Raw genomic sequence first — 15,860 nt, forward strand, 5'->3', positions numbered from 1 at the left:
ATTTTAGATATCTACAAATAAATTATGTCCTAAATGCATTTTTTAAAAGGAACTTGCCAAATATGTACACGCATATTATTTTTCCTGTAACCAGCAGTGACGCCTTCAGAATTATTTCTACCCTTGTAATCACTGATCATGTAGATCCATTTATTAAATCTATTAAATCCTCTCGGCTATAGCTCATACAATTGTTGCAATATCACTTCATTATGTAAATCTCACTCAGATCTCCTGAAAATGAGTTGCTATGACAAAAGCAGCGAGTCTTAATTATATTTTTGTTCTGCTGTAAAGATTGTAGATTTATCCCAGAGTGTCTTATTTATGACTATTGCTAGTTACTTTAAAAATCCACTTACCATCTGAGGATCGTTGGACCTGCTCACCCAACCAGAAATTAGTTTTAGAGTTTCCCTTTTTACTGTCCTCATACTTCTAATCAGAGGTTGTTTCGTAACCATTTCACCTGAAAAGTTTTAAATTTTATTACAACTCAATTAAGAGTTTGTTGATATCTGAATATACAAAACTGACTTTTTACACAGAAGTTTTATGCTAAGTTGTTGTCAATCTTACACTTCATTTAGCAGCTCATGCTCTTTGTACATGCCTATCCTATGCACCAAGTAGTCTCTCAATGGGAAAATATTACATCAGTTCTAATCTCCCTTCCTTTACACTCAATGCCCCAAGTATTTTGGTCTCCTTCCTTTTGCCCTGTCAATGGCATATGATGTCACAAGAGCAAGTCAAAGGGATTATGACCATGCAATATAACTGTTAATCTGCTACAGTATACTACCAATGGCAGGCAGACATGCTCAAAACAGCCTCCAGCTGTGATTTTATTACATTATACATTTCAACCTATACATACTATGAAACACTCTGTTTAGGAGCAGATGAACATGGATTGGCCAGTTAGTTGCCCTCTCCCCGTATCATCCGTCCAGAGCTTGCAGGACCTCCACGCTATCTACAATTAACTGGAGTGGGTCTTGCTTTACAGTCCTACAGACATTTGTCAGAACCATGTTAAGTCCTGAGACAGGTGTGATCCAAAACTATGGGATTACCCAGTAGTTGCAAATCCAGCACTGCACCCCTACAGATAGGGTTTCAAGAAGTACCTAGCAATAACTTTTGAACTTCATAACTACACATTTCTTGGCAAGAACAACTGCTGGCCTTTGGAGCTACACAGAATCAAAGATATACTCTCTGGTATTGAAGGCTTCACAGAGATCAATTGTACAGAAACTCTATAAACATCAAGTACTACAACTCTACTCACTATTCATCTGTGCAAATTCTACCTGTATTATGTAATGAATATGTACAATCCCAAATACCAGCATATGGGTAGCACTGATTGGTACAGCAGAGATGGAAAAGCCTTTAAATCGCTCTATTAGAACGTCCTATGGTGCACCAAGGGGACAGCAAGACCTGTTCCCAAACTACTGTAACCAACCTCGCCAACCCACCTCCATTGAGAGAAAGCACCTTATATGTAATATTTGTATTTTTGTTTGACAGAAACGCTATGCAACTGTTAATTTCTTTCCAGCAATAATTTTTTATTTATAAAGTGTAGACCCTGAATTTCAGTACAGATCATTTATTCAGAAGACAAAAGGCTCTTATGTAGCAGCAAAATATTAGCTTAACATATTAACACTTTTCAAATAGCATAACTGAAGAATGAAAACGGAATTCTTGGCTTTGATGTAAAGAAACTACAATAAGCCACATTTTCAAGTGTGCGTTTTATTACAAAATATGGGATGAGTTTTCACTTCCACAGACAAATATTTACTGTGTTTTACAACCCCACAATTTTTCTTATTCATAGTTTAACAGTACCATCTCTTTTCCCATCAAGAGACGACAGAAGTTTATCTGAATATAAAGGTCAACAAATCTCTTATTAATCTGAAAGGCCAATATAAAGTAAGCTATTTCCCACAATAAGCACTTGGTTATTTATTGATTAAAAGAAGATAGTAAGAGTAGATGGTATTATTTCCATTTTGTTAGAAATAACATGGAAATTCTTACCATTAGCCTGAATAGCTGCAGAAATATTTTCACTTAGGCACTTGTACACATTCAGCATATCTAAATAAATTCTTCCAAGCTGTATCACAAAGGGGTGTCCGACTGCTTTACATGCTCTTACATTTGTTTTCAGAATGCTACCCAGCTGTTTAACTGTTTCAGGATCCTTTAGAATATCAACATTCTATTGAAGAATAGTAATTAAGTTAGTCTCATTAACTGAACAAAACTGAGCTTCTGATAATTTTTTATGAAATAAAAATTCAGTCAGTCAGTCATTTCAAACATTTACCCTATCAATGTGTTAAGACTATCTCACTGCAGGAGACAGCATCTACGCTGCTGCTGTGGCTCATGGCACTTAGTGATGGCAAGAGCAACAATGGGATGAAATTGGGATTACTTCAATATTGCTTTTGTGGAGAAGTATCGTGAACATGAGGAGCAGTACAAGTATAACCCCAAAAGAAGGAAGAACATAAGGACAGGGGAATGGGAGCTGAGACACATGAGAGGGTAAAAAAAAAAGTGAGAAGAAACAATGGTCCAATGGCAGAATAAGAGGTAGAGAACAAAGCTTGTTCTTGTCACAGCAGGGATCTGCATAAGAAAAACAGGCCTCTTACTTTCCTTCACAAAAATGAGGATTGCTCTTTAGTGCTTAACTATTAGCAGTGGCTGGAGGAGAAGACAACCCTCCTACCTGGAGTAGTGTTACAGTTAAACCACTTCCTTTTTGTTTCCCCCCTCATTTTCACAATACTTTAACTATCATGCCAATTATCCTACCACCCAATATTTGGCCAAGTACCTCCAGAATTAGTCCATGCAATGTCAGATCAAGCACAAAATTAAACCTTATTAAAATATCCTGCTGAATGTTTGTCTCTCTTAACATAAAATACTTAGAAGTTAACATTTCCATGGTGCTCTTACTTTTGTTGCCTGTTGAATTATGCTGTCCCACACTTGATTAGGTAGCAACATGTATTTTTCTATCAGATGCTCCTGTACAGTTTGGTCAGTCTGTGCCCCAATCATGTATCCAACAGCTTCATAGAATGTATGCACCTGATTTGAACGAGAAACAAGTGAGATAGAAAGAAAAGTTTTCAGAGTTAAGACGTAATGTTAAAACACTTCTTTATGCAGCCATTCCTATATCTCTAGTGGTACATACACAATTTTTAAAAGTTGTTCACAAAGAGTTGAAGCAGGAAGTATGTTTTAACTGAGAATATTCCCAACACTCACTTTACACCAAATATCAAAACTGACTATTTTTGGATGTTTGCTGGACTTCACTAAAACTCTTTCAAACTTCAGATTCTTTCATCAGGTTTGTGTGCAGGTTCCCAGTTTTTTTTTTTAAATAACAAGGTTTACATCAAACTGGGGTATCGGGTGTACAGCAGGGAGGAAGGCCCGTTTTAACAAATCTTGTGAGGTCCATCAAAGTAAGGTAACTGTCCTACTGACTCAGTAAGCTATACAGTGTAGTGTACTGCAGGGGAAAATGGAGAGGGAATGGGGAAACAAATACTGAAATTTTGACACATTTAAAAACCATTTAGAAAGAACACTTAACATGGGTAAAAGTATTTTATTCAGTCCTTCACCATGCACCCCATTTACCTCCCTCCTCTCCTTCCATATCCCCACTCCTTTGTACCGCCTTCATCTTACTTTCACATTTTATCAGTCTGTCTTCCCCATCCTTATTCTGCATCCCTCCCAGAGCCACACATTGCAAGACCAGCGAGCTCAGATGCATGCCACCTAATTCCTTTTTAGTACTTGCAGCAAAGAATCCTGTGGCACCTTATAGACTAACAGACGTTTTGGAGCATGAGCTTTCGTGGGTGAATACCCGCTTCATCAGATGCATGATGAAGTGGGTATTCACCCACGAAAGCTCATGCTCCAAAACGTCTGTTAGTCTGTAAGGTGCCACAGGATTCTTTGCTGCTTTTACAGATCCAGACTAACACGGCTACCCCTCTGATACTTTTTAGTACATGTCTCCCTCCAATTTCTTTTAGGGTACATTTGGAGGGTGATTAAAAAAAATCACTTACAATGGGAAGCTAATTATATCTTTCAACTACAGGAGTGGCTATCACCACTCCCTAAATTAGATCTTCCCCAGATGCTAAGCCATTTTACCCACAGAGAAAGTTGCAAGAATCACTGCTACAACATATACATTAAGTTGTGTTTGTCTCTAGTTTTATCAAACTATGGTTCCCATCTGACATATTATGTACTGTTTGTTTTACCTGTATTCTTGAACATTTCAGTAGTTGCATGCTGTTGGTGGGATACTACTCTATGCCATGTTAAAACCATTAAATAAAAACAATTAGGTGGGAAACGTTAAAATGTTTATCCCAAAAAATTATTCAAACAGAACTTAATTCTTGTTAAAGAAATAAATGGGATCCTATTAAACCCACTTAATCTCCTGGAGAGGAGGAAGAACGAAGTCTGCTGAAGGATGTTAATTAAACCCCCACACAATAACATAAGCATTCTTCTAGTACCACGGGATTATGCCCTACCAGCAAGACTAGGAAACAGAATTCAAGTCTCCTAGAAAGCCCTACCACTATTTCACCATGGCTTTTAAATATCAGCCAGAGCTACTACGTATCATTGCTGAATTTGACATACCTGCTGTGGCTGAAGATCACAAATGATTGTATTAATGTTGTTCAGGATCTCATCAATGAATGGCATGACTTCTCCCACTTGAACCTGAACAAAGTGTCGGCGGCATTTCTGTGCTATTTTTATGAAGGTATCACAAGCCATATCCTGGACACCATCATGGGTTTCTAAATTAAAATATAATTATGTGTGACTTTTATGCTCTTTACAAAGATTCTACAGGTGTGCACACGTGCGCGCACACATACACACGCAATCAGCAGCTCCAATATGAAAGTAATATTTGAACATTTAGGTCCCCAAAAATTTAAGGTGTTAGTGAGCAGAAAAGTGATGAAACATCAAACATACTTACCATGCATGAATTCAAAAAGCTTGTTGACTACTGTCTTCAAAAATTTCCAGTGAGCTCTCAAAAACCGTGGATATTGACCTACTATATACATGATATTTGATGCAATAATAGCTTTGTTATCTTTCCCTCGCTTTTGTTCACAGAGTCCCAGAAGATCCTGCAAGGGCAAAAAAAAAAACAACCTGTACTTGTCTCTCTTTTCATGTTTAATGTTTGTATTTTCTTAGAACTGTGATGGGGCAAAATTTAAAGTACTATAACCACCAATGCTAAAACTGTAGTTTGGCAATACCTGACAAATACCAAAAAGATCACCAAATCAGGCTTCATAATTGTTTCAATACATTTGAACAACGTAGATTAAAGTTAGGATATTAGAATTACAGAGATTTAGTAAAATTTTTTGGAAGGACAAGAAAGCAGTTTTCTACCCAGAAATTATTTTAAATACAGCTTATTAAGAATTGTCACATGAACTTAAATTCACTTCAGGTATGAATGTAAAAGTGTAAGCAATCCTCAGTGTTTTGTACCAAGTGAAGGCAAGCAGTTTGTGAAATTTATTAAATAAAAACCAACCAGTCTTACGTTCTTCCTGTAACATAAGGGACTGGCTACCTACTAGTCTATATTGGTGAGTATAAAAAATGACAACTGAAAGAAATAATTTAATATGAATTACTGTGTGAATTTTTAAAACGTGGTAAGAAATGCCTCTTTTCTAAGGAATCTTGAATTTTACCAAGCAGAGCCTCAGTTTTGACAGGTTTTCCACTCTGTCACACATCTATTGATAAAACTAAAATTCTAATAAATCAAAAATGTATATGGCAAGAATGCTATTCTCCCCTCATTGCCTATAGCAGTGAAGGTTATGACCTTAAATTAAAGAGAAATGCATGCTAAACTTAACTTCTTCTGAATTAACCCAGTGTAAAACTTATCTCAGTAATTTCCTTTATAGGCATGATAGCCAAGGCTCCTTTTCACATGATTTTATACAAATGTAATATATCCTGACTAGTCAGTTTGCTTTTTTCTACAGTGTAGTTCAATAAAAATGTGCAGCAAATGTTAATATCTTCAAAGAATTTAAAAGAAATCACCATTGCTCTTTTGAACCTACCAGCTGTTCTGGCGTGAATGTGAGGAACCCACTAGTTTTATGACATTATACCTTAATTACTGTAACAAGAAATCGTTTTTCATCCTCTTCATGCATTGCTCCACTGATTGACCCAATAGCCCAACACAGAGTATTCAAATTCTTCCATGACCATTCTGTTCCATTCACTTGATTGTGAAGTTTTTCGGTCATTATTCGTTCAGTATCTGCATAATCCAGATGCGTAAGATAAACTGAAAGAAACAATTACATTTTAATATGTTACAAATCCACTTTTTAAGCAGTCATAGTACATTATGGAGGTGCTGGTCACAACTTCATAGCAGAGATTGAGTTCTATTTCATACATATGCAGTTTTCATACAAAACTACAGCATATCCTTCCTTTAAAAGTTCACGCTGGACTGTAACTTTAGGATTTAAGCAAATGTTAGTTTACGAGTTAAAAATAATTAAAAACAGGGTTCTATAAAAATTTAACATTTACGTCAAGTTTTCTCTTTGTCCTAAACAATATAACGCAGATAGTTCACACTTTCTATATAGTTAACGTTAATTAAATCTTATTCATAAACTGCATTTGGAGAACTTAGACCACTATTAAGCTAAATTACTAACAATGGTTGTATCTAACTGTTAAGATTACATAGGCTCAGGTAACCCGTAAGTGAGGCCAATGTGACATGAGAGGGATGGGTTGAATTACCACTTGTTAGTTTGTACGCAACAATTCTATTGGTTATAATGACTCAGTGCTATAAGGGAGATGGAGTTCCCACTAGTAGATAACTTGATTCAACTGTCACTGTTCTTTCAAGATTCTGTGGATGCATGCTACCTTAGGTCTCATGTTGAAAAGCCCCTCACCACAGTGCTGCCTGAGCTCCAGCTGCACACAGACACTTCAGGACATCAGAGACAGAGCTCTCCCATCCTCAATTTTAACAGCAATGGTCTCATTGACTGTCCACTACATCAGTAAGTCAGCTGCAACTTGAAGGCCAGATTCACCAATATGCTTTGGCTGCTTTGTACTGCTCTGGCCGTTCTAACCCCAGTTTAACTAGCTGGTGCACTCTTACTGGCACATCAAAGTAGCCAAACTACAGTTAAAATAAAAAAAAAAAGGTGACTTAAGGTTGACACGTATATTTACATCATATTGCAGGGTAACAATGTTTCTTGTTCCTGTATGAAATTCTATTTTTTTTTTTTAAATAGAGCTAAGGAATTTCCCTGAAACAAACTACATCAAAATGAAGTTGAGGTTGAGCATACGTATCAGTAACAAGTGTAAAAAAAAATTCCAGGGATATGATGGTTGTCTCAAAACTAAGCACTAAGACACCCAAGCAACCTTAACTATGCCTGTAATGTCAGGAGAGGGGAAAGAAAAAAGTATAGATTAAACAGACTAAATAATCTGGGACAACCACCCTTAAAATGCCTTACTCATAATCCTATATTTATTCCACGATGTAGCAGAGTTGGGTGCCTTATGTTTAGATTTCTATTAAGTATATCTTTAACTCTAAATTTCTATGGTTTAGAACACTGTTGTAAGATAATTACACCAGTGTAATTACTTTTTTTTTTTTTTTTTTTTAAATCCTGAAGTTACTGATGCACACTTTCAACATCAAGGTTTTTTTGGGTCTAGGAATATACAAGATGAACACATTACATGGCTAGAATTCAATGACCAAACTGGAAGGTGAAGAACCATCACTGAACAGATTAAGATACCAAGCAGAAGAGTAGATATATTACATACCTAGAACAAATGCTGAAGATTACTGTTTCTTAGGTATGTAATAAACACTGATCAGGTACTCTACAGTGTGGTCAAAGGATGTGATAATATTCACAACTCCTACAGATATTTCGCCCAAACAGTCTTAAATATGGTGGTTCACAGTGCTTGCCAGAATTATTCATGACTAATAGATGCACATTTTGTATTCTAATAATCCAAAGTGGGGTTTTTAATTTTTCTGAATTTCCTTTAGTAAACCTTCAGATTTTTTAAAATTATACATTGGAGAAGTATTTTGTGTATTTGTTCAGCAAACATCTTGATACTTTCTAGCAGCAGGGACTCTTTCATAATGCCTAGTATGAATGATTTCTAATGTTTCATAATGGAAACACTCTTTCAAAGTTGTGATGTAATGGGAAAACCAATTTTATTTCTACTATGCACGATTCTGTCAAGATGGTAGTTTGCTGTTGGTTCTTTTTTCAAATGAATAATTAAGGTTACAAAGATTTTTTTTTTAAAAAGTATCAGAGGGGTAGCCGTGTTAGTCTGGATCTGTAAAAAGCAACAAAGAGTCCTGTGGCATCTTATAGACTAACATATGTCTGACATGCGTCTGATGAAGTGGGTATTCACTCACAAAAGCTTATGCTCCAATACATCTATTAGTCTATAAGGTGCCACAGGACTCTCTTTTTATTGACTACACCTTCTGAAAAGTTCTCCTTTGGAGCTGGTATGTCATGTCTCAGACAAGGAGACCTGTAAAAAATTGTTTAAGGAGCCACAGGGACATGCTGGCTGCTTCCAGGAGCCATAAAGAGCTTGTCTTAGCCCTGCTGCGCTACCGACTGCACTTTTAACAGCCCAGTCAGTGGTGCTGATGGGAGCTGCCAGGGTCCCTTTTCAACCGTGCATTCCGGTTGAAAACTGGACACCTGGCAACTGTACTCCACGCTGAGGAATGCCAAAGCTTCCCAGAACTTTTGAAAAAGTGGAAGGGTGAAAGCCTACAGGGGATCAGAGTTCAAAACAGCGAGCAGAGCAGTCATGGTGGGCACTGTAGCACACTGAGGGAAGCCACTTATACTGCTATAATGAACAGCAGCGCCTACAGTGACTACAGTTTGTCACCTTAATTTTGCCACCAAAAAAAAAAAACTTTATGCCTCTCATCAAGGTGGTTTTATTTTGTCAGCAACACAGAGTTTTGCTGTCAAAAGTAGCTTTGTATTGTGTACATCTCCACTATTTTGTTTGCAAAAACTGCCTTTTGCTGACAAAATTGGGTAATGTAAACAAGACCTTAGTTTCCTTCACCAATGAGCTTGGTCCTAATAATTAAAAACCTTTAAGATAATGCCCCTAAGCTACTTCCCCCCCTCCTATATACACACACATTTATTTTTCCTTTAATTTATTAATTTTTTTCCTGGTGTTATTTACTTAAAATGGTTGCACCTGACCATAATAAATTAATAGATAAACTTCAAGACAAAAAAATGACAAGGAAAAAACTCTAAAAATTAAGTCAACTGCTTCTCTGGGGATAGTCTTCCTAGAGTAGTACTCCAGTCCTCATTCTTGCATTTCTTCTCCCTCATACCTTCTCCCCACACTTATCTTGATCAGTAGTTATTCTTCCTTGCGTTGTCTGTCTAAATTAGATTGTAAGCTAGCATTTAGTCAAAGGATTTCATATTTTGTTGCTGTATATTCATAAGATCAGATAAGTCGTTAACTTACCCAGCGTCTCCCTCATATTCTTGTACAAGTTTATGGAATCTGTATCCTTCATGAATTCTCGTACAACTTCCCCCTGATCATTTTCCACAACCAGCACTTCTTCTGGTTTAGCCATACGGCTAACCATTAACAACCGGACCTATGTTTACCAGAGAATCAACAGTTTTAGATTAAGACACATTTAGGGTTGAGCATTTGACTAGTTCAAGAGTAAACGGTCAATTGACCAGTCAAATATTCAAAGTATTTTTTGTTAGGAGAGTAAAACAAGAAGACTTTATGGTCTCCAATAGGTTTAGCCTTAGACAGACACTTACGCCTAGTTATGAAAGAAGTTACTAACGGAGTTATTTTAACTCAGAAGAATGCCAAAAAGAAAGGCAGCATGATGCAATCAAAATATAGTCTCTTCCACTGAGGCCTCCTCTTCCCATTAAGATAAGGACTATATTTTGGCCTTGAAATGCAGAGCACATACATACTTTAACCAAAATACAAACAGGACTTCAAAATATATGCTTTAAACCAGAAGACAAAGATAATCTTAGAGGACTTGACATGCCTACTGGGCACCTCTCACACAAATAGACCAAATGTATGGGAAAGTTAAAATTCAATTTCCAAACGTCTGAGATATTGGAAGATGTCAACATTCATGCTGCATTAAGTTATTTAAGGCACATTTAATCAAGATGTTTATTCAATTTTTTCCATTTAGTTTGTATTCAATATGGGTGATGAGATTATATGATTTTTACCACTGACAAAGGTTTAGATGCCATAGACTAACTAATAAGTAGTGTCCCTCCATGTACTCTGAGTATTAATGTACAAGGTATAAAACAAGATATACCGGTGCCACAATTTAATAGCTCAAGGGGTGGAGTAACTAGTCACCAGCCAAAGCAGGAATGTTGTCAGAAATATTCCCTTATACTGAGACACTGGTCATACAAAGTACAGATTTCCTTTTGCACAAGGATATATGTAAACTTATGGTTAAGGCTACGATTTAGTCACAGGTATTTTTAGTAAAAATCAATCAGATAGGTCACAGGTAAAGAATTTTTGTTTATTGCCCGTGACCTGTCCATGACTTATACTATAAATATGCCTGATTACTACGGGGGGGGAGGGTGCCCCAGGGAACCACTGCTGGGGGGGTGCATCAGCACCAGCTGCTAGGATCCGCTGAGCAGAAGCTGCTGTGGCCGCTCCCGGGACTGCTGCCCTGGGCTGTCTGAGCAGTGGCCACTGTAGCTGGCCCCGGGGTCAGTCCAGTAACAGCTGGCTGCGGAGCCACCTGAGCAGTTGGCCCCCGAGATAGCTGCTTGGGCAGCCCTAGGGTCAGCCACTGCAAAAGTTACAGAATATGTAACTTCTGTGACCAACACGGAGCCCTACTTATGGCACATTCAATTAAACATGAATTCCCCTAACATTACCTTTGACAGAACAGGCAGATAAAGCTGTCTCCTGGGAGGAACATCAAAATGTTGACTTCCCGAAAGCAATGGAGAAGCAGATGTCGAAAATGGACTCTCTCTATACAGTTCAGCAGCCAAATGATTCCAGTATTCAAGACAAATCTTAAAAATTTCAGTTTCTTCAACTTCTGACACCAGCAACATATAGTGAAGAGCCTACAGAAATGTGATTTACACAAAATTGAATTATTGGTCAACCAGTATTTTCTGTGGATAATACCTTGATGCTGAAGGTTTATTTATCCAAACTGTTTTAGTGAGTCTTTTTATATATCTTTGCCATAACATTTAGAAACAAAAGGAATTAATATGTTACAATTACAATTAAAGGTCAGCACCAAGAAATGATCAACTGCCATGACTGTGACCACAGAGAACTTTTCCAACATACACACCTATACTTTTCAAAAGTTACAATAACCTGATTAAAAGGTGATAATTTCTCAAAATAATTGAATCTCTATGTATAATTCTTGATTAATCAAGATATTCATCTCTTGAGTTTCTGCAAGACACTGTGTTTTTACAGTCTCCTAAACCAAGGTGTTTCTCAGCAGGACAATACCAATATCTGGTTACTCGAGATTACCACTGCCATAGTGTTGTGGAGTTCAGCATTTTGAAGAAGTAGTCTTTGTTGAGTGCATCATCTTTTGCTGCTCACAGACGGTAGATGTTTAAACTGCTGACAGAGGAAAGGCAAACATTCCTCATTTGCACTTAATGAAAATTTCTAACAGGACACATGAAGGGAAATAAAAGTTACTTTTATTTATAACTTCCTTTTTCTCCTTACTACAGTGGTGCTGACCAATATGCACACCACAACATTAAAAGGAATCTATTTGGTATACTGTATTTCTGATATGGAATCATGAGTTTCGGCTACACACTCCAACATTCAATGCTCTCTTAGCTAATCTTTCCCTCCAGTTGATACCAACATCCCACATCACCAGCCAACTGTGGACAAGATCAGTTGGAAGGAGTGAAATATCTTTAGATGTCGTCCCCATAGGCTGCGCACGCTAGGAGAATCAAGTGATCCATCGGTTTCAAAACAACATGAACACAGTTCTAAACAGTTTCATATGGAATGCCACCTGAGTAGCACAGAACCCTGCATAGCTCCCACAAGCAGCGAACTGAGAGATTTCAAAAGGTCCTTGATACAATATGGGATAGCAATGGAAAGACTAGTTGAACTACTACTATGTTTGCTTTCACACTGGCAAAAAATTTACTAACCTTTCCATAACTTTTTCTTATGTCCATTCCATGCTAGGCGTGTGCGTGTTGCCCGCACTGTTGCCAAAGATTTTTCCCTTAGTGGTATCCATAGGGCTGACTCTAGCGCCCTCTGGTGTTGCATGGGTATGCACTGGTATAAGAGGTGCCGCCGGCCCTGCACCATCTCAGTTCCTTTTTGCTGGTAACTCCGACAAAGACGTAGGAGGGTGGGTCATGGAATGGTCATGGCAACATATCCCAAAGAACAACAGTTACAAAAGGTTAGTAACCATTTGCTCTTCGAGAGCTTGCTCATGTCCATTCCATGTTAGAAACAGTACCCCAGGAGGTGGGCTCAGAGTTCATGGACATACTGACTGTAACACTGATCTCCAGAAACTGGCATCAATCTTGTGCCTGTTGGGTGACGGTGTAGTGGGTCGCGAAGGTACAACTCAACAATCAGGTCACGGCTCTGCAGATGTCCTGGACTTGTACCTGCACTGGGTGCTGCTGATGAAGCCTGGGCTATTGTGGAATAAGCAGTCACAATGGCAAAAGCAGGATGTTCACCTGCTCATAGCAAGCCTGAATACATGCAGTTAGTCAGGATGAGATTCTTTGCGATAAAACAAGTAGTTCTCTCATCCTTTCCGTTATTGCTACAGTGTTGTTTGGATTTGTGGAAGGGCTTACTCCTTTCAATATAAAAAGGCGAGAGCCTGCCTAAGGTCCAACGTACAAAGCCAATGTTCCTTAGTGGGTGCTGGGTTTTCGGAAGGCAAGTAGAAAAATGACCTGATTGTTATGGATTTGTGACATCATCTTTGGTAAAAAGGCTGAATGGGGTTGCAGCTGGAACTTGTCAGTGAAGAACACCATTTAAGGAGATTGCGACGTCAGGCCTTTATCTCAGAGACCCTGCTGGCCAAGAGGACAGCCAGCAAAAAAGTGAGCTTTGGAGTACAATGCTAACAACTTAAGGGGGGGACACTCTGTGAGCCTCGACAGGACCAAGTTTAAGTCCCATGGTGAAGGAGGGGTTGGTTTGCAACCCTGAGGATAGAATCTTTCCAACTCCTTGAGAAACCAGACCGTCATCTCATGGAAGAACACCGATCTGCCATTCACTGGAGGGCGGAAGGCTGAAATGAATGAACCTTAATAGATGAGAGAGCCAGACCTTGCTGCATTAGGTGGATCAGTCTAAGACAGATTGCAGAGAAGATCAGAACAGAGAGAGATTCTATTCAGAGGCCCAGCAAGAGACACGTTTCTACTTAGCCAAGTAGGTAGCCCTGGTGGAAGACAATTACTTTGCAAGACCTGATCCAAGCAGACCTGTTCCTCAGGGTTCAGCATCCATGCAGTCAGGTGCAGTAAGGCGAGGTTCAGGTGAAGTAACCTGCAATGGTCTTGTGAGATCAAGTCTGGGCAGAGTGGGAGCGTGAGTGGTGCTGCCACAGAGGTCCAGAGGCATGCCAAATCAATGCCAGCGTGCTATCAGGATAACCCTTCTCTTGTCTCATTTGATTTTTAGGAGAACATTGTGAACCAAGGGGACTGGAGGAAAGGTCTATATAGTACATGGTCTGTGCACAAGAGCAGGAAGGCATTGGAGAAGGAGGCCACACAGCAAGCAGTACTGATGGCATTTCCTGTTCTGCTTCGTAGCAAATAGGTCCAACTGGGGAGGCTCTTACCTCTGGAAGATGACCCTGAAGACTTCCAGGTGAAAAAAAAATAAAAATAAAAAAAACCACACTCATGGTGAGGAAAAAAAAAGCTCTGCTGATGTGATCCGCCAGCACATTTCGGGCTGAAGATTGAGCTTGTTGATATAAAACATGGATGTGATGTTGTCTGTCAGGACTTTACCACTTTCCTTGAGGTCTAGGGAATGAACTTGTGGCAAGCTAAGCCCAGAGTTCCCAGACATTTATATGTAGGGAGAGTTGTTCTTGGGACCAGAGGCCCTGGGTCCTGAAATTGAGGTGGGCTCCCCACCTAGGTCTAACTGAAGTTAAGGCTACAGACAGTGGAAGACCAGCAAAGGGTACCCCCTAACATTACAGATTCTGGGTCTCTCCACCAGGTCAGGGAAGCGAGGACTGTAGGTGGGACAGTGAGTCTAAATGGTGTCTACTCAGGGAGTAGACATATGTCACCGACATCTGGAGGGGCTAGAGGCGCAGCCTTGCATACTGTCTCAGGTAAGTACATGCTTCCATGTGTCCCAATAGTCTGAGGCAGACCTGAACAGTCATCATTGGTGGACTGTGATGTTGGATATCAGGTCCGACATAAGTTTGAAATTGGGCCTCCAAAAGGCAGACTCTGATTGGGCTGAGTCAAGCACTGCCCCGATTAACTCTACTCTCTGAGCTGGGACCAGAGTTGACTTCGCTTGTTTAATCAGCAGGCCCAGTGCCCAGAAGGTGGCCCAGACTGTACTGATGCTGTGCTGTACCTGAGCATGCAACTGACCTTTGATCAGCCAGCCATCGAGGCACGAATAGACTTGCACACGGTGCATGAGGAAGGCTGCTACTCCTGTCATACACTTTGTGAAAACCTGTGGGGCTGCTGATAGGCTGAAGGGGAGAGCGGTGGTTTGTTAGTGGTGTTGACCCCGTACAAACCTGAGAAATCTTCAGTGACTGTGGAAGATAGAGATGTGAAAGCAAGCTCCATTAAACTGAGGGAGGCGTACCAGTCTCCTGGATCTAGGGAGGGTATGACGGAGGTCAGAGAGACTATGTAGAACTTTAGTTTCTTGAGATATCTGTTGAGGTGATGCAGGTTCAAGATGGGCCTTAGGCCCCCTTTGGCCTTCGAAATACTGAGAGAGAAAAACTTATATAGACTCAGACTCAGATTTTAAGGTCAGAAGGGACCATTATGATCATCTAGTCTAACCTCCTGTACAATGCAGGCCATACAATCTCACCCATCCACTTCTTCCCTCTCAAGGAACATCCTCTATAGCCCTGTAGTGAAGCGGACTGGCTGCCCACAGACCTGGAGGGGGAGGGGTCCCTCACTGAACCTTCGTGGACGGAGCCACGCCACACTCAACCCTCCCACCAGAAGTGAGTGGGTGGGACAGGAAGTATAAAAGGTGGGCTGGAGAACTCAGTTGGGGCCTCAGAGGAGCCAGATGCCTTCTACGAGCTCCTGAGCTGGGAGGCTGCCACAGACCCTGAGGAAGCAGATGACTGCCAGGACCATTTACAGACCCGAACACGGAGCAAATGCAAGCCCTGACAGAGGCCCTCTTCCCCAATGACCCTCTTCAGAGATAGGTACGTTCTGAGGGGGAGTTAGGAAGTGGCCCAGGGGTAGCCGACCCGTGTCTGACTGCAATGCTGACAGCAAGTGAATAAAACGGTTACCCACCTTTTAGTAACTGTTGTTCTTCAA

The 15,860-nt window shown here is 39.8% G+C and overlaps 1 protein-coding gene and 1 long non-coding RNA gene across 4 annotated transcripts in view; one reads left to right on the forward strand and one right to left on the reverse strand.

Moving 5' to 3' along the window:
- The window catches only part of LOC115649173, a 91,597-nt gene that overhangs the window by 55,083 nt on the left and 20,654 nt on the right, over positions 1-15,860 (forward strand). The window lies entirely within an intron of this gene.
- Positions 1-15,860, reverse strand: part of XPO1 (exportin 1) — an 83,037-nt gene that overhangs the window by 9,838 nt on the left and 57,339 nt on the right. Inside the window, exons 12-19 of the mRNA XM_030557846.1 lie at positions 11,166-11,363; positions 9,721-9,859; positions 6,267-6,448; positions 5,090-5,246; positions 4,738-4,901; positions 3,001-3,135; positions 2,065-2,248; positions 363-469 (exon numbers count right to left, since the gene is read on the reverse strand). Of these exons, the coding sequence (XP_030413706.1) occupies positions 363-469; positions 2,065-2,248; positions 3,001-3,135; positions 4,738-4,901; positions 5,090-5,246; positions 6,267-6,448; positions 9,721-9,859; positions 11,166-11,363 (1,266 nt within the window). The remainder of the gene's footprint in view (positions 1-362; positions 470-2,064; positions 2,249-3,000; positions 3,136-4,737; positions 4,902-5,089; positions 5,247-6,266; positions 6,449-9,720; positions 9,860-11,165; positions 11,364-15,860) is intronic.

This window comes from Gopherus evgoodei, chromosome 3 (assembly GCF_007399415.2).
Source record: "Gopherus evgoodei ecotype Sinaloan lineage chromosome 3, rGopEvg1_v1.p, whole genome shotgun sequence".
NCBI lineage: Eukaryota > Metazoa > Chordata > Testudines > Testudinidae > Gopherus > Gopherus evgoodei.